Source organism: Pelodiscus sinensis, chromosome 27 (genome assembly GCF_049634645.1).
Source record: "Pelodiscus sinensis isolate JC-2024 chromosome 27, ASM4963464v1, whole genome shotgun sequence".
Lineage (NCBI taxonomy): Eukaryota > Metazoa > Chordata > Testudines > Trionychidae > Pelodiscus > Pelodiscus sinensis.
In genome coordinates, this window is record NC_134737.1 from 16,369,167 (window position 1) to 16,392,660 (window position 23,494).

General features: G+C 46.1%; 1 protein-coding gene across 2 annotated transcripts in view; it reads right to left on the reverse strand.

Annotated features, from left to right (window-relative positions):
• The window catches only part of IPO9 (importin 9), a 125,051-nt gene that overhangs the window by 46,197 nt on the left and 55,360 nt on the right, over positions 1–23,494 (reverse strand). For both annotated transcript variants that reach the window (XM_075910552.1, XM_075910553.1), the window contains exons 13-15: positions 10,844–10,983; positions 5,387–5,546; positions 3,620–3,846 (exon numbers count right to left, since the gene is read on the reverse strand). In XM_075910552.1, the coding sequence (XP_075766667.1) occupies positions 3,620–3,846; positions 5,387–5,546; positions 10,844–10,983 (527 nt within the window). The remainder of the gene's footprint in view (positions 1–3,619; positions 3,847–5,386; positions 5,547–10,843; positions 10,984–23,494) is intronic.

Genomic DNA, 23,494 nt, shown 5'->3' on the forward strand with positions numbered 1-23,494 from the left:
CTGAGTCAGGACCCACTCCATCATGGCCACTTCCAGAGCTTGTCATCAAAATGTTGTTGTGGAGATTTCTAGAATGTCTACATGGAGTTTAATACCCCAGGTTTATTCAGCATTACTTGCTGGACTTGGCACTAGGCTAGGGCTGTCCACCATTCTGATATAGTTAATCTGGACCTGGTAATTAACCACTTAACAAGGGGATTCAGCTCATCAGCTGGAAACTGTTAAATGGGAGTCAAGAAGAGAGAAAGAGGGACAAAGAAATTCAGGATCTGAGAGGTGAGATCTCTTTCCTTGTCTCCTCTAGGTCTAGGCGGTAGGTTACAGCTTGGGAAAAGCTTTATGGTGATGGGACATGAAGCTCCATATGAAATTGTGAATAAAGTACACTGTGGGGAACTGTGTGCGAGGACTGTTTGCAAAAAATTCAGAGTGCAGGAGCCCATCCTATGAAGAGTGACAGCTTGTCAAGGATAACAAGGACTGTCTTTGTTCTGGGTCTGCTGAAACTCCTAGGTTTTCTGTAACTCCTTTTGCTATTCAACTACACAGCACAGAAGTTCCCCAAACTGCCCAGTCTGCTGTGACTTCTCCTTAGCTTACTCATTCTGGTCCTTTGCCTACATTAGAGTGGGAAATCCTGGACAAGCTCCCATTTGTCACAGGAAGGGCTCCCACATCCTGAATTTCTCTTCGCACACAATCCTCATGTGCTTTTACGTAATGTACTTTACTCCAAATATCTTATGCAGCTTCATGTTCCATTACCAAGAGACTTTCCCCAAGCTTCAACATACACCCAAGGCATAGGTAGGGGAGAGAGATCTCACATCTCAGATCCAGAGCTTCTTTGCCCTTCCTTCCCATTTCCTTCCTGTCTCCCATTTAACAGTCCCCAGCTGATGAGCGGACTCTCCTTGTTAACTGGTTCATTGCCTGGTCCTAATTATTTCTCAATTTGACCCACAAAAGGACACTTACAAAGTGAGCCAACCCTAGTCTACTCCGACTGTCAATCTCTACTTTTTAAATTAACAGTTCCTCAGTTCACCCTCCACCTGGACTCCACTGCTTGCTACAATTCCCAAAAAATGTAAACAAAAATATACACAAAGATAGTGCCATTGGATGTTTATGCTTCCTGTCTCCCTTTCCCTCTTCCTCAGAGTTCTTTAATTCTCCCTGAACTCTGCTCTGATCATAAGGGAATGTACCAGCTTCTGCCTCAGTTCTTTTCCTTTGTACCCCTGTAAAAACATTCAATACGGTGAAGGCACAGATGCCATTTCAACGTGATGCAGCTTGCTAAGGAGTTATGAGAGCAAGGCACCAGGAGGCCCAATTCCCAGAAGTGTGCACGTGCAGAGGTATCCCTGTCACAGAAACCACTGCTAACAAGTAATACTTCTTTAGACAATGCTGATATCTATTGCAATGCCACATTCTCAACAGAGGTGCTTATTTATTCTACTGACTCATAAAATGTGGGCAGCCCAGTACTTTGGCGAGGCTCAATACACAACTCAGATATTAAGGAAATCTGTCCTGTCCCCACTTTCATCAATGGATACAGACTTGTCTACATACTAGTGACTGATGACAGCGCGATGTTAACAGAAATCTAATAAGAGGATGACTTCAGGCAGCAAGGTATGCTGTAACAGACAGCTGATCAAGAGTAAACAATCTGAGATTTTACTGGATAAACTCCATTTAAGGAAACAAAAAGAAAGCTGAATGCAAAATAATACTGCTTCTTAAGAATGACTTAAAATCTCCAACTTCAGGACAGTAAATACTATCCTATTATATACAAAATATCCTCTTGTGACCTACAAGTCAGCCAGACCTATAGGAAGAAAGTTTCCTCCACACACACAACTGCATAGCATACCAGTTATTGCTGCTTTGATGTGGGATCAAATCAAAACTATTGCTAAGGATCGCAAGAGATGGAGAATGACTGTAGAGGCCCTATGCTCCATTAGGAGCCTAAAGGACAAATAGATAGAATAGTGCACTAAGCTAGTGCAAAATTCTTATCAAAGAGAAGGTTAAAATAATTTGATCATGGTCTATCTAAAAATACCTATGTGGGAAGAAGATTTCAATGGCAGAAGGCTCTTTAATGTAGCAAAGGCAGCCCAGTATCCAATGACTGGAAGCCAAAACTAGACAAATTCAGCATAGAAATAAGTGTAAATTTTTGGAACTACTTACCTTGAGAAGACCTCAGAAGTATAGCCATGGAAGACTAGAACTAAAAAAAAAAACCTTAAAAATATATAAATCCTAGAAGTGGGTTGTGACCACAAAAGCTCATAATACTATTTATATATTTTTGTTAGTCTCTAAGGTACTACTATTGTTTAAGGTGGTGGGTTTTTTTGTTTGTTTGTTTTGTTAACCAAGAGCAGTAACTGATTCTCCATCACATACAATATGTATACAGGTTGAAACTCACAAATGCGGGGGACTCTCTGATCTGTCAACATCCATGGTCCAGCAGGATGGGAGTAGGAATCAGCTGTGAGAACGGTGGGAGGACGACTGGGGAGCCCTGGCTGGACCAGCAGCGGCTGGGCCAGGTGGTGGTTGAGAGCCCCAGCCTAGGAACCCCTGGCACGAGCAAGGCCAGGTAGCAGCCAGGAAGCCCTTGCCATGGGGAATTGCTGGTGTCAATGGAGCCAGGCAAGGCAGCCAGAGAGCACAGAGCAGCAGTGTGGCTGGAGGCAGCAGGCAGTCCCAGCTGCAGAACCTTGGGAAACCCGGGCTGGGGAATACCCATCAACAGCAGGGCCAGGCAGGGGCTGGGAAGCCTCTGGAGCAGCAGGACTGGGAGTGGCTAAGCAGCTCTGGGCGGGGGAACCCCTGGGAGCAGCAGCCCAGCAGGGCAGGTGGTGACAGGGTGGCCCCTGCAGGGGAGTCCAAGGGGACCGTGGTGGCATGGGGCAAACTGTAGGGTGGGGAGCACCAGCTAGGCCAGCATTAGCATGGCCAGCAGCAGGGCAGGGAGTCCCAGAGAAAGGAATCTGGGCAGCCAGCAGGGAGGCAGTGACCTCCCCTGGTCTTGCAAGCTCCCTGGTTCAGGTTCGTTCAGGTCTCAAGGGTGCCAGACCAGGGAGATCCAACATGTAACAAAATTGGATGCCTTCTTATAAAAAATGGGTGAACCAGAGCATAACATGTGGACTAGGTACAGGAGTCAGTGGGTACAATTTTCTGGCCTGTGCAATACAGGATGTCAGTCTAGATCAGTGGTCCCCAATGCGATGCCCGCGGGTGCCATGGTGCCTGCCAAGGAATTTGTGCACACCTGCCTAGCGCTGCCCCCGGGCTCCCAGCGCATGCGCGGTCCCCGCCCCCGGTGCATGCATGGCCCCAGCCCCTGGGTGGCCTGGCAGCCCTGTGCGGCGCTCCCACCCAAAAAGGTTGGGGCCCACTGGTCTGGATGATAATCAGCCCATCTGGCCTTGAAATCTAGAAATAATGTCATTCTGTGTGTCATTCTGTACATTTTAAATGCCAACTTTACAGGTAACCTGCAGGAGATTCATCTTGACCTGATGCTATTAGCGAAGACAGGGCAATATTGAAAAGAGATGCTTTGGGCACATACCATTACTGTACTTGAGGAAGATTGCTATGGTGAAGGGACAGATTTTGTTCTCCACATTTGCTGTAAATGCTGGATCTACTGTGCAGACAATACAGAGCGTTTCCATCACAAGATTGAGGACCTCTGAACTGAACTGAGCTGCCAAGTGGATCAGTCCATCCAAGATACTGGGAAGGAAAGGCTGCAATACATGGGTGCTTTCGGAGATCTTCAGCTGGTCACAGTAACTAGATAAGGAATTCATGGCACAAAACACACAGATATAATATTTACAATGGAACTAAAGATGTCAGATGCATAGATCACAGTATCTTATCAGTGGTTCTCTCCTCTTTCCACTGTCTTCATCTCAACTGAATGGTTTTTGTTTTGCCCACCTCACCTCTGTATTTTCTTTCCCACTAAGCCACTGTCTCCCACTTTTTGAATGTATACCTTCAGCTTACTTTTCCCCACCTCTTCAGGCTACTGACATCTGCAATGGCCTCAGGCTACTGAGCTCCATAACCCAGCCCTCTTTTTCAGGAGCTCATCACCATAAAAGGGTATTCCAATTTTATATAAATAAAAATACACACATACACACACACACACTTTTATAGCTAAGAGGAGTAAGTACTTGATCAATATCCAGTGTTTAATTTAGTATGCGAGAGAGAACGAACAGAAAGAAAAAAGGAGAGAGGAAAAAGAGATCAGTTGGCATTTAGTTTTAAACCCAGTGATACTTGGATCTTCTGGCAAGTTCCAGGCCCTCGTCTAGTTCTACGAAAATCTATTTCCTGGGCCTACTTGTTTCCCTCTCCGAGAGAGATCCTACAACTCCAAGCCACTTCTGGGTTACTCACTCAATATGCAGCCTATGATCACAAAACCACACAAAAAAGCCAACTAGGGTCATACCAAATTTACGGCCATGGGGGAAGTGGGGGGGAAATCCAAAAGCAATGCAGAGGTAAGGATGGCAATACCATGCCATTCTATATTCTTACTACTTCACTGCTGTGGTCAGTGACTCTGCCTTCAGAGCTGGGCTCCCAGCCAGCAGCCACTGCTCTCCAGCTGCCCAGCTCTGAAGGCAGCACTGAGGTGGGGCCAGACATGAAGTTCAGGCTATGAGACATGGCTCTGGACTGGGGCAGTGGGTTACAGTGCAGGCTCTGGAGTGGGGCTGGTGCTGAGGGGTTTAGGCTTTAGGAAGGGGCTCTAGGCTGGGACCGAGGGGCTCAGAGGGCAGGTGAGGAATGAGGACTGAGACATGGGGTTGGGATGGGAGGAGCACTCAGGGTTGCAGGTTCTGGGCTCCATTTACCACTTTAAGAAGCTCATGGAAGAAATGGCATGTCCCCCATCTAGAGCCTTCGTGTGGCCAGAGGGCTTTGCATTCTTCCCCACCTACAGGCATCACCCCTGCAGCTCCCAATGGCCACAGTTCCCAGCCAATGGGACCTGGTGGTGTATTGGTAAGGGGCACTGCATGGAATTCTGTGGCTGCTCCTACACATAGGAGGCAGGAGGACAGGCTGCTGCTTCTGGGAGCCATACAGAGCCACAGCACATGTGGAACAGGGCACGCGCCAGTCCCCACTCCCCAATAGAAGTGCAAGGGACATATTAAAATGGCTGACAGGCCAGATGCGGCCCACAGACTGTAGTTCCCCCTCACCCTCAGGTCTAAATGTGGCTTGGTTCTGCCATAAGTGCAGGGGATGGGACTTAATGGTCTCTTAAGGTCCCTTTCCAGTCCTATGACTATGATATGCTTACCCCCAGATGGCTCTGACTGCGGAGATTCGGACTGAAGGAGGCTGGGTCTCATGTAGACCACTGACTGTGGCCTGCAGAAACTGCTGGATTAATTCTGGAGACATAGCAACTGTAAAGCGACTGGCAGCCCAAAGAGCACGACCAAGCAGGAAAGGAGACACTGAAAGAAGACAGAATTCTTAAAATTCAGGAACTATTGCTATTCCTCCCCCCTGCCCCAACATACACAAAGCCCTGCCATCTTAAAAAAAGCAACATTTGTTTGATGACAGTAATAGAAAAAGTTTCTCTACAAGCAGGACTACCAAACACCTTTCCTGTGGACTGAATCCAGGCTGAAAGACAGAAGAAAAAGAGGTTACATACCTGTAACTTGATACCTATGTGTAACTCTTCATGTGGGTATGCAAGCACTTTATGCACCTGAATCTACAACATATTTAGAGTACTGTTCATTGGTGCACACTTCTGTGCTCAGCACCAAAGGTACAAAAAGTATAGGTCAACAATCTCTCCATTTCCTTCTCTATTTAAGCCTAGTTCTGATGCAAAGCAGAGGAAAAAGAGTGGGTAGTGGAACAGACACAGGGACCACTCATCTTGAAGAACCTCCAATTACAGGAAAATGATATCTATTTCTGGCACCCAAACATATTCCATGCAGGGGTGACGCGCAAACGGTACTCAAATAGGAGATGTGGTGTGCAACGATGCAGGTGGTGCAGATGTCTACTGCTGCAACTCTAAAGGCTGCACTGGCAGAAGAGGTCCAAAACATAACACTATGTGAAAATGTGGCTGAACTCCTGGCTGTTGCCTTACAAAGGTACATGCACTCTTCAAAGGGATGCTACTGAAGCCCCATGTACTCTAGCAAAATAGGCCCTCCCCGTCTGGAGGTGGCAGATGCACCAACTGATGCACCAACAGAGCAAAAAGGATATGGACAGATGTCCATATAGCATCTCTGAACCAAATGTTGCTTGTCCCTGTGCTCACTGCCATGGCAGCAAACAGCTTAGGTGATTTTCTGACTGGTTTAATTTCCAGCAGGCACTAATGCCTGACTCCTTACGTCACTTCCTTGATACCTGTTGGGAGACTAATACAACAAAACATAGTATGTTTTTGTGTAGGTATGAGACACCTTTCTGATACAAAAAGTTGAGGAAACAACTAGAGCATCACCTATTTTGGATCTGGTTTTGGCCAACAGGATGATTACATGTGATATTGGGAACAATAGCCTAAGAAAAGGAAGACATGAGAACAGCACAAAAAAAAGCTACTGGACTTCAACAGCACGGTAACAAAGAGGAAGTGGTGCAGATTGGGATAATAAATAAACATGTCCGATCTTTTGACCAATTTGAATGTATTCAAATCAGTGGAGCCTAATGCTCTTCACCCCAGGGAATTGAAGGAATTAGCCAAAGAAATCTCAAAGCCATTGGAAACAAATTACAAACTCATGGATGATAGGAGACATCCTAGGAGACTGGAGAAGGGCTAAGATGGTGCCCATCTTCAAAACAGGCTAAAAGGAGGAGCCAAGAAACCATAAACCAGTCAGCCTGACCTTGACACCTGGGAAGCTACTAGAGCAATTTAGGAAATAAGGGGTGATCACCAGTATTCATTATAAGCTATGCACTCGTACAGCCACTTAGGAGATTGAAATGCTGCCAGCTTATCATCAGAGGGCCCACAGCTAGGTTTCTTGTTTTCACTGGTAGTGCATCTTCACACATGCCTCAATGCACAAGCATTTATTCTGCACATGGATGGAAAAAATCTCCACATGCATAGAAGAGACTAGAGAGAATATTGATGATCATTAGCAGTCAGCGTAGATTTACTAAGAACAAATCCTGCTAAACTAACTTGATTTCCTGTTTTGACAGGTAACTGGTTTAGTGGTTTAATATACCTAGACTTTAGCAATGCTTTTCACAGAGTTCCACATGACATTCTGATGAAGTAAGATGGAGAAATGCAAGCTTGGTAGACCTACTATTAAGTGGATACAAAACTGGTTAAACAATTGCAAACAAAGAGTAACTATTAATGGAGGGAGGTCCTAATTGGTTTCCACAGGGATTTTTCTGAATCCAGTGTTTAAAATCTTTATTAGATTACCTGGATGTAGGAAGAGAGAGCATACTAGGCAAATTTGCAGATGAAACTAAGCTAGGCAGGGAAGGAGAGGGGCCGGAAGAGTTTGCAAACACTTTGAGGGATAGAATTAAATTACAAAAGGATTTTCAGACATTTGAGAACTGGCCTACAGACAACAATATGAAATTCTACAAAGACAAACGTATGATCCTACACTTAGGAAAGAAAAACCAAACTAAAATGGGCAATGGAGGAAAACTAGCTTGGCAGTAGCACTGCTAAAAAGAATCTGAGAATTACTGTAGAGCACAATCAAAACATGGGTCAATAATATGATGCTGTTGCTTTTTTTGGCAAATGCAATTTTGGGTTGCATTAATAGAGGCATAGCATGCAAGTCACACGAGATGAAAATACCACCCTAGTCAGCACTGTCTAGGTCTCAGCTGGAGTACTGTGTCCAATTTTTGTCACTGCTGTATAGAAAAGATGTAGAAAAACTGGAAAAGGATCCAGAGGCATGCAACAAAGATGATCAAAAGTATGGAACAAAAGCCATTTATATGGATGGAACACAAGCCATTCACTCCAATTACAAATACTGTAGACTTGCTGGCCATTTAAATGCCAATTTGTGAGATGAAGGGAATCCAGACTGGGATGTCTAATCCTACCATTCGCCTGAGTCAGCAGGTCTGGGGAGGACAATGAGGATGAGCTGGCAGCCACTACATTCTTGATGAAGCCCTGACAAAATATTCATGTTATGGGATATTTCCATCAGTGATATCGTCACAAACACACAAATCTCACCACACCTGCAAAAATAGAAGAAATACAAGCAGAAAACCAAAACAGCAGAGTGGGAGCTACCAAGTTTATTTATGAGGGAGACAAACAATAGAGCAGTCCCACCCCCAGTCCAATAGCTATTAAGGAAAATGAAAGTCTCAAGGAAGGAGAACATCAAGCTGGACTGGAGGGAAATAATCACATAATTTAAACCAAATTATGTCATTGTATCTTCTTGCAATACACCCCGGGAAAGAAACCCCAGTTAGTAGAAAGAGCAAAGGAATTCTAATGGTGGATTTCACTAGCAGAAATATATTTCAAGAATGTGTATATATTTGGCCCAACATCCAAAAGAAAGTGAACAAGAAAGCTACAAGTGAGCAAGAGTCAGAGAGAATAAAAAGGTAAAACAAGCAAATGAAATCAGGAAGAGGAAGTGAACGAGTCATTCTGCAGGTAACAAGATCAGTTAACACACATGGGCTAGGATTAATGGAGGTCTGAGGTAACCTCAGGGTACAACCTAGATTGCTTAGTGTCCTTAAAACTTTTCATCCTAGGCTCTGTCACAATGCTATGCTAGTGAAAAGTACGTTGTGAGATATCAGAATGCTGTGATCAGTTGGCCATCAATATGTGAAGAGACTCACTCAGTTGAGTTGCATGAATGTTCTCTAAGCCACTCACGATTTATACACAGGGAGATTCCAGACAATTGTCCCCAGCATTGAACCCCAGTGATTTACTATCTTCCACTGCTCAAAAGAGTCTCATTAATTAGAGTGCTTCTGAGCAGATTCCCCAAGCATGATGACTAGAAAATCCATATAGGAAATTGTTTGCAGGGCACGGAGGTTGCAGATCTCATGAGACATCTATTCAGACATATGTGCAGAGTGCTGGGGAGGAACTGTGGTCCTGGTACATGCAGCTACCAAATGATAGAGGGAAAGGTAGGAGAAAGGTCCTGGAAGCCAGGTGTCTACCTGCATGTGCCAAGAATCGGACGAAAGGAGTCTGTGCTGTGGGTCTTCTGATGCACTTGCCAGAAAAGCTCAAAATTGCAGGTCACCCCCAAGGTTTTTGTTTGGATTTTGTGCTTTCATTTTCTTGATTGTTAACTTGTTAAGTATGGTAAAAAAGATTCTGTAACAGTCAAGACAATAAGAGAGTTTGACATTTGGGGGCAACAAAGAATGCAGAGACATGGAATTAAGAGACCCCATATAACTTTGGGTATTAAGGAATGAAGAGGGAAAGCCTCAGACCACAGATCCATTTGCACTGTTACTAGCCTGTAAATAGAGCAGGTTGCTTCATGTAAACTGGAAGCATAAAGTAAATCAAACTGAATGCTCAGAAGAAACAGATCAGCAAGGAAAAAGGGAGGGGGCAGAACAAACAATCAATAGCCCCCATGCCTCTGCTGGAATATAAAGCAGACAGCCATGACACCCAGTGGCCAATGGCGGTGGTGGGGGAACTTGGCCCTGCCATCTCCATTGGGTTCCAACCCAGGATCCTATGAAGCCAGTAACTCCCCACTAGGGGCTCAGGCATCAGCTTCTACTACCTGCCCTGGGTTACTTGCTATCACAATCTGTGTCCTGGGCAACTCCTCAGTGAGCGGCTGTTTGATTTCTTCACAGTCAGTGAATCACCTGCAGCGGAGTCTAGGTCCTTGGGCTCTACTGCCTGGAAAGTCGCAGGCATCTCTGCAGGAACCTGCAGTACACATCCCTCCTCTGCAGCCAGCCCTGACTGAGTTGGGCTGCCTCCTCAGCTTCTTCCTCTAGAGCAGAGGCAATAAGGGAAGAAGGCATGGACTTCTGGGCCCACAGTGATTGGTCTGTTCCCATTGGCACAGTGTGAGATTGGTACACTCCATCACAATTAAATGAACACTACTGCTTAACCTAGTCTCTCCAACAGCTCACTTCTCCAATGAGAGCCTGGCTTATTTAATACAACATACACTTCAAACCAAGTATGTCTTAATTACTGATTGGCCTGTTTTCTTAAATATGAATCGCTGGCAGTCCATTTCAACAATTCTTTATGCTTTCTTGGGAAAGGCAGCAGTTCCATGTATAATCGGCTCCAACACAGACATCACCATTATTGGTTTGAACAGAGATCGAGGTGGGACATTAAAATAATTCATGGAATAATCCCATCTAGTTTTAAAAGTATTCAAGGGAAGCTACGGAATTTTCTAACTTCTAGTGAGCTCAACATGTAGTATTCTCTGAGGGTGGAAGAGCAACTAAGTTCAGAGCCATCCACTTACACAGAAAGTTTCTACTGAAAGAAGATTGGCTTACATTAAGTTTACATTGTGAATGAAATGTAGGAGGGCATGCAAATACAATTATACTTCTCCACTTGAAGTGTTTCCCCCAAATATTTCTGTGCAATAGCATTTCCCTTGTCAAACATATCAGTTCCCTCTACAGACACTGAGCATCTATATTTAGGAATGCTTTTGAATGGTTCTGATATATCAGATGCTCAGCAATTAGGTAAGCGGCTTTTCTGACTTACCCGACAGGTTGAGGTCTGCAAGAACAACATTTGTCAGGAATCCATGCATATCAAAATGAATTCTACCATTCTTCACACTGTCCGTAATAATAGATTTCACAGAGCCAAGTGCCAGCATACAGGCTTCATGTATCTTCCACCTAAAAAAGAATTCATATGCCATTAATTTTCCCACATTTATTCTAAATGAATATATAACCCCAGCCTTCTCTCACTGCAGCAGCAGAGGGCCAAGCAAGAAGTGCCTCTCAAGGCCACTGCAACACCAGTGGGCACAGCTGGGGAAGGGGTGCTTGTCCCCTGGCCTGGGCAGGTCGAGGTTCATCTGCCCCCTATGCTCCCCACAGTATGGAATGCAGCAAACTGTGAACTTCCCTCTCACTTCCCAACCACGTGTAAACAGCCAATAATGTTCCCGTATGAATTAGGGAGGTGGAGTTGTAATGACTTCATGAATGGTTTCAGTCTGTCAAAATAAAAAGCCAGAGCCCTACACACCTCAATGGAGTGGAGTCTCTGCTCCTGGGTGCTAGTGTGTGGCTTAGGGTAAAAGACTGGAAGGAACATATCTTGGCTCATATGGAATTGACACACCACCTTTGTGTGATGTGGTCGGGGGTTGTACCTTGTCCTTAAAGAAGACTTTATAGGAGTTGCTGATATTACTGAAACCAGGAAAGCCACCTTGTGAGAGGTAGTGCAGGGAGCAAGTGGCCAACAGTTGAGGGACCTGAGGGTAAAGCCTGTCACGACCTTTTAGAAATCATGGAGTTCGTGAACACTGAGCAACTGTGAGCAGCCAGGTGGAAAGCTGATAAGGATTCTTAAAGAAGAAACCAACAAACCCCACTATTTGAGGTGGAGAAGATAGTCTATAATCAAGGGAATGGAAGGAGGTATTGGAGGCGAGACATGCCATGCCAACCAGACAGAATCTCTTCCTCTTGGGGAGGTATGTAGCTCTGAGAAGGTTTTCTACTGGCAAGGAGAACTTACCTAACCTGATCTGAGCACAAAAGCTCCCCCAGATTCAGACAGGGAGCTTCCATACTGTAAGGTGAAGCAACTCTAGGTTCGGATCCTGGAAATGACCATGGTCCTGAGTTAGAAGATCCGGGAACAGTGGCAGAATGATTGACATTTCTACAGACATCCAGGAGAGATGTGTACCAGTGCTCACAGGTCACCTGAGCTCATTCCCTCCAGACCTTGAGGTGGACCTTCTTTACAAGTGGTATGGGAGGGAAGGCATAAAGGAGACTATTTCTCCAGGGGAGGAGGAACACATTCGTGCTGGATCCTCAGCTGTGAATCTGGAACAGTACTGCTGGCACACCCTGTTGTGCTGCACAGCAAACAAGTACATTTGGGGAAAGCCTCCCACACCCCCCTCCCACCCCAGGAGGGCAATCTGGGCAAATTTGCAACAGCTGGGCAACCTGCTGAGGTGGTCTGCCAGCTTGCTCTGCATCCTCAGAAGGTAGGAAGCTTGAAGAAGAACTGAATGTTCTATACAGAAATCCCACAGGGCATGTTGGCACAGGAGAGAGAAGCATGCAATGCTATTTGTGCATAAAACATTACTGTTGTGTTGTCCATCATAACTAATACACAAAGCCCTGTCACTTGAGTCTGGAAGGTCTGACAAGCTAGGTGCACTGCCCTAAGCTCACCAACAATGATGTGGAGAGCCAAGTCAGCCGGAGACCACAGACCTTGAGTTTTGAGGTCCCAAGTCCGATGTATCTGTCACAAGCAACACTGATGGTTGGGTGAAGGGAACTCATGAGGAAACACTGACGGGAACTCCTGAGCAAATCTCCTGCAAGTTTAAACACCAGAGGAGGGAATCAAGCACTGGGCAAGGCAAACTTACAGCCCTGTCCAAACTGTCCTGACTGGGCAATAGGCTGATGCCAGCCACAACTAAAGTGACCTGAGCCTGGCATGTGGCCCAAGGTAAGTACATGAGCACATGGCCCAAAAACTTCAGATGGGTCCTTGCTGTAAAGGTAGGAAATTGTTGGAGACCGTGAATGAGATCAGATAGGACCTTGAGGTCGTTATGCCCTGGTCTGGGTCAGATCCAGAACTGCCCCTATAAACTCTTATCCTCTGAACCTAGGAAAGAGTGGATTTTCATTAGTTTACAAAAAGACTCAGGTTGTCAAAGGTGGCTCTGATGAATGTGACCTTCCAGCTGAGTGCTTGGACAAGCCCTGATCAGCCAGTCATCACTTATACCTGATGCCTGCTCAAAAGCGAGACGACATTTGCAACGCACTTGGTGAAAACAAGAGTTGCTACTGACAGACCCAATGACAGGACTGTAAACTCATGGGGAGTACCATTCATCACAAACCTGAAGTACTTCCTGTGGCACCAAGAGAGTGCTATAGGGAAATGTGTGTCCTTCAAGTCAAGGGCAACACCAATATGCTGGATCCAGAGGGAGAGTGATACAGGCCAAAGAGAAATGTGGAACTTGGCTTTCAGAGTTAGGAAATAAGTGTGTAAAAACCCTTACATTTGTGTTCTCCTAGATATAGGAGTGATTGCACCTCCTGGATATGGAGTTGCTTATGAGAGGAGTCCCTAACTACGGACAAGGAAGGGAGGTGGAAGACCAGGAGAGAAGAGGATTGGATGGTGTAGTCCCACTCTTCCATTCTTAATTCTCATCAGTCCATGGTGATACAGGGCAATACATGATAGAAAGTAGATAGTCAGAAATAAAAGGAAAAGCAGGGTGAATCCAGAATCAGGTATGGTATGCCATGCCATTCTCAACCATGCCTTCAAAAGGCCACTTTCACCCCCTGAAGACTGTTTCAGATGGTCCAAGTTCTGCCCAGAAAGTTGATGTAGCCTTCTTCTGCCACTGTGATTTCTTCTGCTCGATGCTACTTGTTGGCTCTGATGAGAGAAATACTGCTGTATCTGCAAGCAAAAATGTCTCCTCTGAGTAGATAGAGTGTAGCACTAGAATGAACCATTGGTAGCACTAGAAGCTTTCAGGCTGTCAAATCTATTTTCAGTTCTCAGGAAAAAAAAAAAAGTATCCCCCTTAAACTGGAGGTCCTGAAAAGTCCATTTGACGCGACAAAGGAGGCCTGATACCTGGAGTCTGACTATATGCATTAGCCATGATCCTTGTAGCTGCATAAGCCAAGTCTTATTGCCACATGGAGGAATGCTGGAGAAATCAACCTCCCTTCCTTGATCAAAGCCGAAAACTCAGCACAGGAGTCCAAAGGGAGCAGTTCAGTGAACCTAGCCATCATCAGGCAGGTATTATAGGAATACCTATTTGACAACGGCTTGCCAATTGGCAATGTGTAATTGAAGGCCAACTATCGAATTGACCTTCCGTCTGAAGAGCTCTAAATACTTGGCATCCCTGTTTTTAGGTGAGGGGCCCTGGAAAACTTCTTTCAATCTGGATGGAAGAGTCTACTTCCAAACAGCTGGGCTGTGGGTGGGAACAAAGGTATTCATTTTCTTTGGAGGATACAAAAAAACCATTTGTTGCACTTGGCTGTAGGTTGCAACAGGGTTTGCCTCAAGGATTTTTTGTCATGTCCGTGACACTTTTAATTAGTGACAATGCAATTCTGGATGGGCCAGAGGGAGCTAGGGTTGGCTTCATCAACCACTTCCTCCAATTTAATGTCTAAACCCCGGTCAACCCATATAAAAGTTATAGTACGTGGGAGTCCTCCAGGACTGGGGCCACTGCTTATCTAGATAAGGCTTCATCTGATAAAGAAGAGGAGACTATCAAGGGAGGAGGCTGTTCTCTCCATCTTCAATAGAAAGATCCCTCAACCCAAGTGGCAAGGTCAGTGGATGGACTACCGGTGCAGAGAACAGTAAAGTTGCCAGTGCCGATGCAGACCCCGCAGATGGTACAACAGGTCTTGTGACGCTCTAACCTCAGCGGCACTCATGTGCGTTAGCGTTCATGAAGGCGACATGGTGGATCTGAAACCAAGTGTAGGAATCAATGGTCAGTTTTCAGAATGGAGAGAGGTGTAGTGGTGCCCCGCAGGGGTTGGTACTGGGACCAATCCTATGTTGAATGATCTGGAGAAAGGGGTAAACAGTGAGGTGGCAAAATTTGCAGATGATACAAAACAGCTCAAGATAGTTAAGCCCAAAGCAAACTGTGAAAAGCTTCAAAAGGATCTCACAAAACTAAGTGACTAGGCAACAAAATGGTACATAAATTTTAAAGTTGATAAATGCAAAGTAATGCATATTGGAAAACAATCCCAAATATACATGTAAAATGACTGGAACTAAATTAAGTATTACCATTCAAGAGAAAGATCTTGGAGTCATTATGGATAGATTTCAAACATCCACTCAGTGTGCAGCAGCAGTTAAAAAAGTAAACAATATTAGGAATAAAACAGAATATCTTATTGCCTCTGTATAAATCCATGCCATCTTGAATACTGCATACAGATGTGATCATCTCATCTCAAAAAAGGTATCTCAGCACTGGAAAAAGTTCAGAAAAGGGCAACAAATTATTAAGGGTTTGGAATAGCTGCTATATAAGGAGAGATTAAGACAACTGGGACTTTTCATCTTAGAAAAGAGGAGACTGGGGGGAGATATGACAGAGGTCTATAAAATCATGACTTGTGTGGAGAAAGTGAATAAGGAAAGGTTACCTACTTGTTTCCATAACATAAGAACTAGGGATCACCAAATGAAATTAATAGGGAGCAGGTTTAATATAAACAAAAGGAAGAATCTCTTCATGCAACACAAAGTCAACCTGTGGAACTCCTTGCCAGAGGATTTTCTGAAGGCCAAGATTTTAACAGGGTTCAAACAAGAACTAGATAAGTTCATGGGAGGACAGGTCCATCAAGGACTGTTAACAAGGATGGACAGGGATGGTGTTCGTAGCCTCTGTTTGTCAGAGGCTAGGAATGGGTGACAGGGGAGGGATTGCTTGATTACCTGCTCTGCTCATTCCCTTGGAGGCACCTGGCATTGGCCTCTGTCAGAAGACAGGAGACTAGGCTACCTGGATCTTTGGTCTGACCAGTATGGCCATTCTTGTGTTTTTATGTTCTTAACTCCGAACAGGACCACGATGGTGGAGTTGCTCCTCTCGAGGTAGATCTAATGGAGGCAGGAGATCGGCTATGATCCCTGGATGATGGATCTTCAGAGGCCCAGGGCCAAGGGGAAGATGACTGGCATGCTATCATCACTGGTTTTCCCTGGGACTGCACAAGTGGTCCAAAGGGTGCCTGTGGTGTGAAGGTAGCATCCTGCCTAGGAGACGAGAACAGTGCCATGAAGCGCATCAAGTATTGTGCCTGGAAAGTGTCTGGTGCGGATGGTAGCAGTAGTTATGTCAAAGATCACAACAATCATGGCTGGCCTGGACTTCATGGCTTCAACTGGGTAGGAGTCAATGCAGCCTTGAGGTGAGCTTCAGAGCAATGGCCCAACTGTGATGTCACTACCAGCTATTCCCCTGGTTTTGCTGAGGGGGATCACCCGGTCTTTTCTTTTTATGTACCAGTGACTGAGTCCAGGTGCCAAAGGCTGGAATGGTCTTGAGAGTCTGCATGGTGGTACTGGTCCCTGCGTGCATTCTTACTCGGCACCACATCCCTTGATGCATGTGTTGGGGTGCTTCTAATGGAGCAGGAGGCATGAAGTGCCATATCCCTGAGTGCCAGGGTCAGATTTTAATCACAGAATTACTTCCATAAGGGGAATCCTGAATTGCTGCTCTTTCCCTAATTGCCCTGGGTTGGAATTCTTGACATCTTGCAGCAGTCTTTCTGGTGACCCCCACCCAAGCACTTCAGGGAGGAGGAATGAGGATCACCTTTTGACATGCACTTGGTGCACAACTGGCAGGTTTTGAAGCCAGGGAATGAGGCATGACCCAGGGAATGGTAGGAAAGTGCGAGGAGGTGTCCGCTCTCCAACAAAAACTTAGAAATGCTCACCCTAAACTTATCTACATACCTATAATGGATAACTATATATAAGAGTTGATGAAATGCTAATCCACTTTCAAAATCAAGAGATGAGGACGGGGAAGTTCCAGCTACTGTCACTGGTACAAGAGGGAAGAGGAGAGGGTGGGTTGGCAGGGCTCTATATTGGGTGCCACTCAAGGGGACATCCAGGCTGATGTTACGATTAGCTGCTGAGGGAAAAATCTTCAGGCTGCTGTGCCTGTGGGAGCGCATACATCTGAATGGAAAGCATACGAATAAACACTTGAAGTACAATGAGCTATTTACACGTTACTAAGGATGTTAAATATCGACAGATTGACTAATCAAATAGTCGATAGGGTGCCTCAGCCTTTGAAGTGTAGCAACAGCTGTTGCTACGCTTCAAAAGCGACAGCACCGTGTGGAGCCCAGGGTCAGTGGGGTCCCCAGCTGATCCCAGGCTCCACGCACCGCTTGCAGCCTGGGGACACCCCAGCTAGCCCCAGGCTGCACACAGCGTTCTGGCCCCAAGCTTCAAGCAGCGCTCCCGCTTTGAAGTACCCCTTCCCCCGACATTGCTACCTCTTTCTGGTAAAGGAAGCAAGGGAGGAGGAAAGCAACTAGCCAACTAGTCCGTCACCATCCCTACATGTTACTATTTCAACTCCCTGCTTCTAAAATTAAATTCTGGACTGAGGTGAATTGACCTCAAATTCAGGCTTAATTTACCAATTCTGAACCAGACATTGTTTTGTTGTGGGGCCATGTAGAGAAAAATAGATAGCAATATCAGGCCTACCAGAAAAAAAATTATGGCATGGTTATGCCACTCCCTCCCCCACCCCCTCTTAAAAAAAAAATCACTGAACTAACACTGTCTACACACCAGCGGTCAACAACCTTTCCGAAGTGATGTCCCGAGATTTAACCCTACTGCCCTAGCCTGTGCCCCTCGTCCCGTGGGGGTGAGGCCTCTCTCCACCACATGCCCCATGGACCACCTGGGTCAATACAAACTTTTCCGCAGACTACCAGTTGCTAATGGAAACTCACCGTTAATTACATAATTATGCCTGTGCCATTTTTCTAGTGCTGCAGCTGGGGAGAATGGTTTAATTTAACAAAAGGATTCAATGTTTCTTTATTTATGGCAGGAATGGAGAACTTTTTTGGGTTGGGATTCACTGACTCATTAAAAGCAGTTGGGGGCCACACAAGTGAGTAGCTCCTGCCTCACATGCCATGGGAAATCAGCACGTGGATCAGGGACTGCTGACCCCTGGTCTACACAATACAGGATCTTTATGTAACAGTTAAGCAGGTATTTTTCCCTTCCCCCATCTAACACTAGCTGTTAAAAACAATTCTAAATCAGAAGATATATATACGGACACATGGGTATAATGAAAAATCCAAACCCAGACACAAGAGGGGGTGGCTGATCTAATGTTACAGAATTCAGCAGCATTAGTCCAATGAAGACCACCCAATTTTATGGTTTTAACACCTGGAATTATAACTAAAAAAACCCTTTCAGTTGAAAACCATGAGAACGTTACTGTTATAACATGTAGATGTCTTTTTACATGAGTCAGGAAGGGAAGTTACTCACCTGTGCAGTAACTGGAGTTCTTCAAGATGGTTGTTCCCATTGGTGCTCCACCTTAGGTATGCCAGCACCTCTGCACCCCAATCAGAGATTTGTGCTAGCAGTGCCCATAGCCGGCAGCACACGCAGAGTGCTGGCGTGGGCAATCTGAGTCACCTACTCCGCATGCGCAGCCGGCTGTCCTCGTTTCCTTCTCTGACCTGGATGCATGCAAGTCCAAAGTCATGGGGAGGAAGACTGGGTGGTGGAGCACCCACAGGGACAACTATCTCAAAGAACTCCAGTTACTGCACAGGTGAGTAACCTTCCCTTCTTTGAGGAGTGTGCCTATGGGTGTTCCACCTTAGATGATTACAAAGCAGTGGTTGTGTTAGGAGGCGGGAGCTTCGGAGTGACTCTGACAGAGTATCGTTCAGCCAAATTTCGTTTCCGAGTCTGCGAATGTCCGGATGGCATAATGCCACATGAATGTGTAGCCTTGCTGATGTGTTCCATTGAAATGCCTCATAGGAACGCAGTTGTAGCTGCCATGGCTCTTGCGGAGTGAGCTCTTATGTTGGGAGGTAGCTCCTTTTGCGCTAATGTATATATCAAGCATATGCAGCTAGATACCCATTTAGTCTTTGTTTTGATATGGGTAATCCCTGTGACCTCTCTGTGGATGAAATGAATAATCGGAGACCTGCGGAACGGCTTTGTGCGCTGTAAGTAAAAGGCAAGTACCCTGCGGACATCCAAGGTATGAAGCCCTCCTCCCTTTAGTCCTTATGTGGTTTCGGGTAGAAGACGGGGAAGTATATTGGTTCATTGCAATGAAAGGAGGTAAGTACCTTTGAGATGAATTTAGGATGGGTTCTCAAAACTACTTTATCTTTGTGGAATATTGTGTATGGTGGGTCTGAGAGCTCCCAATTCTCCTACCCATCTTGCAGAAGTAATTGAGACAAGGCAACCTTCATCGAAAAGTGGAATAGAAAGCATGTAGCTAACAGCTTGAAAGGCCTCCCCATGAGCATTCTCAGTACGAGGTTTAAATCCCATGCTGGTGTTGGGTCTTTAAGCGGCAGGAACATGTTTTGTAGACCTCACAGGAATCTTTTGACAGCTGGGTAAATAAAGACCGAGTGTGATTGCAGTGGGGCATGGAGGGCTGAAATGGAGGTGAGATGTACTCTTAGAGCTCAGGGAGAGGCCTGCATTGTGCAGGTCCAACAGATTGACGTTTATTTAGAGAATTTTTAAAGACAAACAATACATACATTATGATAGACAATTTTGAGTAACAAGTAAGACTGAGAGAATGGGTACATCCGGTAGCCGGCTTGAGGTACGGTGGTAGGGGGGATCTATGCCCTGGGGGCCTGGGTTTATGGCCCGTGGTGGGGCGTTTGGGCCCCCCGGGGGGGCCCATTGGTGGGGTGCCTTCCTCCTTTGGAATGATGACCTAGGCTTTTCGTTGAGGGGTGCGAAGAATAGGTAGTTCCTGAGGGAGGGGGAGGCTTGGGGCGGGGGGGTTTGGAGTGTGGCTAGTTAGAAGCCCAAAGTGAATGGAAACAAGGGGGGTGTGGGGCCCCGGATGTAGACGGCCAATGGGGTGGTTAATTGGGTAGCGGATGGGGGGTTTGGTGGCGGTGCTCATTCTGAGGTTGAACTGGTAGTTTAAGTGGGTTGGATTTGGATTCGGTAGGGTGAGCATCGCACCATTGGTTGGGTTGTGGGGGCGTACGCCGGGTCAGTGTGCCTGGGAGTGAATGCGGGGATCATGGGACCAATTGAGTGGGCTGTCCGTTGTGGGAGGGCAAGCGTGCCTGGTTTGCGACTTGGAGTCAGGTGAAGGTTATAGCGGTCTATATTTTGGGGAGCGGGAGGGGAGGTACAATTCAATCATACATACATACTTAAACCTACACAGTCACACTCGCAGTCATTCCTCCATATGTACGGGATAGGAGTTGGATAGTGGAATGGCCTAGGGGGGTAGGGTAGGGGGGTTAGTAGGGGCGGGGAGTCTAGTGGTTGGAGGGGTACTGACACACCCATACTAATCAGACCTATGCCCCGGGTGTAATCCACGATCTGCTCCTGGTTCTGTGTTGAGAATGTGTAGGCATAAGCATAGTAGACCTTCAGTTCCCCGAATTCCGTGTCCCTTGGCTTCTATTTGCACATGGCCTGACTTGTAGTTGTGGATTGAGCACCAAGTTGTAAAGTACTTCCATTTCTGTATGTATGTTTTCCTCGTTGTAGATCTCCTGGAATTTGTGAAGATGTGCTGCCCTAGTTCCAGGAGGGCATGCTACATGGTATTTAGCCAGTTAACATCCACGGTTAGAGATGCAGCGTACAGCTGGGATGGTGAAGCTGACCATTGCATTGTGTAAACAGAGCTCGGAGTGGTGGGAAGCGATTTGGTGGTCCGATGCTCATCTGCAAGAGGCATGGATACCCTGTTTATCTGGGCCAGTTGGGTGCTATGAGAATTACTCTGGCCTAGTCCTGTTTGATCTTGAGGATTACACGTTATATTAGTGGAAACGGGGGGGAATGTGTAATCAAGATGTGCAATACTGGAGCAATACTGTGGGCAACAGCATTGTGTGTGGCAAATACGTCCACTAATGGGAACCCCCCACTTCTTGAAAAGGTCAGCAATGGGTTTATTTCTCATTCGTGATTTTGCAGGAATTGCCCGCTTAGGCAGTCTGCTAGTGTATTGTCCTTGCCTGGGAGGTAAGTTGCGACAAGGTGTATATTCCATGGGATGAACCATTCCCATAAGTGGACTGCTTCTTGGCAAAGTTCGTATGACCTGTATAACCCTCCCTGTCTGTTGATATAGCACATTGTAGTTACACTGTCCGTAAGAATCTGAACTGTTCTGTCCTGGATGAAGGAGAGGAAGTATGTGCATGCGTGTCTTACTGCCCTGAGTTCGAACAGGTTGATGTGTTTCCCTGTATTGTGCTTGGTCCATTGAACCTGTACTACTTGATAGCCCAGGTGTGCGCCCCAGCCCATTAGTAAAGTGTCTGTAGTGACCATTACTGATGGTAGGGTTCTTTGAAAGGGGACTCCAGCACATATATTGTCCTCTAGGGTCCGCGGTGTGAGGGAGGTCTTTATCCTAATAGGTATGGTGAGTTATGTGATGGGTGTGTGGCTTGTATACTGTGCAAAGCCATCCTTGTAGAGGTCTCATGTGGAGGCAGGTATGTGGCACCCGAATGTGGCCGCGGCCATGTGGCTTAGTATTTGTAGGCAGTGTCTGTCTGTTACTACTGGGCTGGCCTGCACCATTGATATGAGGTCCTTTATTGTTGCAAACCTGTGCTCTGGTAGAGAGGCTATGGCCTTCGTGCAGTCTAGTTGCACCCCTATAAACTCTAATGTCTGAGTTGGGGTCAGTGTGCACTTTGGTATGTTGATCTGGAGTCCAAGGTTGTTGAATAGGACTCTGATGGTGCTGACTGTGTGTGCTGTGTGTCGCTCTGTGGTGCCTGTTATTAGGCAATCATCTAGGTAAGGGAATATAGTGATTCTTCTTTTTCATAAGTATGCGGTTACTACTGACAGAACCTTTGAGAACACTTGTGGGGCTGTTAACAGTCCGAAAGACAGCACTCTGTACTGAAGGGGCTTGTCCTTTACCTAGCAATGAAGAAAGTGCCTGTGTGACAGGTGAACTGATATATGAAAGTAGGCATCCTGGAGTTTGAGGGTAGACAATCATGCTACCTTTTCTAAGGCAGGAATAATAGTGGCACAGGTTACTATGTTGCACCATTGGTAGTGTACAAAGCAGCTGAGCCTTTGAAGGTCCAATATAGGCCTCCACCCTCCTGATTTCCTGTTGATGAGGAAGTAATGGGAGTAGAACCCCCTTGCCCCTATGCTCCTGTGGTTCCTCTGCTATGGCTCCCAGCCTGAGGTGGTGTTCTTTTTCTTGTAGGAGCACCTGTTCGTGAGAGGGGTCCCTGAAGAGGGACAGGCAAGGAGGGTAGAAGGGGAGGGATAACTAAAAGCCAGTAACCAGTTTTTATGATTTCCAGCACCCACTTGGTGGTGGTGATGGTACACCAGGCTGGATGGAATGCAGCCAGTCTGCTGCCAAATGCTTTGGAGGGTTCAAATTGCTGCAGTGAAAAATGTCGGGCGTGTCTGACCTTTGATCAAGACTTCAACATACTTGTTGAGATATTAATGGCTGTTGAGATGTTGACTGCTCAGAGAGTTGCCTGTATCTGTTTTGGCACAGTCATCATCTACTGTCGCAAAGGCATTGTTGCTGGTTAAAGGGTGTGGATCTGTACCTCTGTGTAAATGGTCTGCCCTGCTTTCTCTTTGTAACAGGTGCGTGGATGCCCAGAGTCTTTAAGGTTGCTTGTGAGTCCTTTAGGGTGTTTAAGGAGACATTTGTGGACTAGGCGAAGAGCTTGGTCCCGTCAAACAGCAAGTCCTCAACCGCTGACTGCACCTCTCTTGAGAATCCTGAGAGCTGAAGCCAGGATGCTCGCCTCATCACTACTACGGAGGGCAAGGATCTAGCAGCTGTGACAGAGGAATCCAGTGTGGCCTGTAAGGCTGTTCTAGAAATTACTGCACCCTCCTTTAAATCTGACTTGAATTGATCCCTTTTGTTATCTGGAAGGGATTCAATAAAGATAGCTAATTGATCAAAAGCATATGATGTGTATTTTGCTGATAATGCCACGTAATTGGCTATTCGGAGCTGAAGGATGCTGATGAATATGCACTTTATGTTACCCATGGGTCCCAATATGGCCAATTTGTTGTGATAGAAGGTGGGAGCCACTGCTGAGGTTGCCATTGTTGGTTGGGCTTGGGCAAGGAGTGCTGCGGTAAGTATGTGCGGGTGGGCACCTCATCATCATCACTGAATACCAGGACCCTTGATGTTGCAGGAGTGGACGATAAGCTATGCCTCGATGTATTTGGGGTACCATTGGTACCAAATAGGGGTCTTCCTCATTTGTGAATTGCTGAGCTGACAGGGGTGGGGGGGGGGGATGTGCATTTTAGGGACTGGTAGTGTTACTGGTG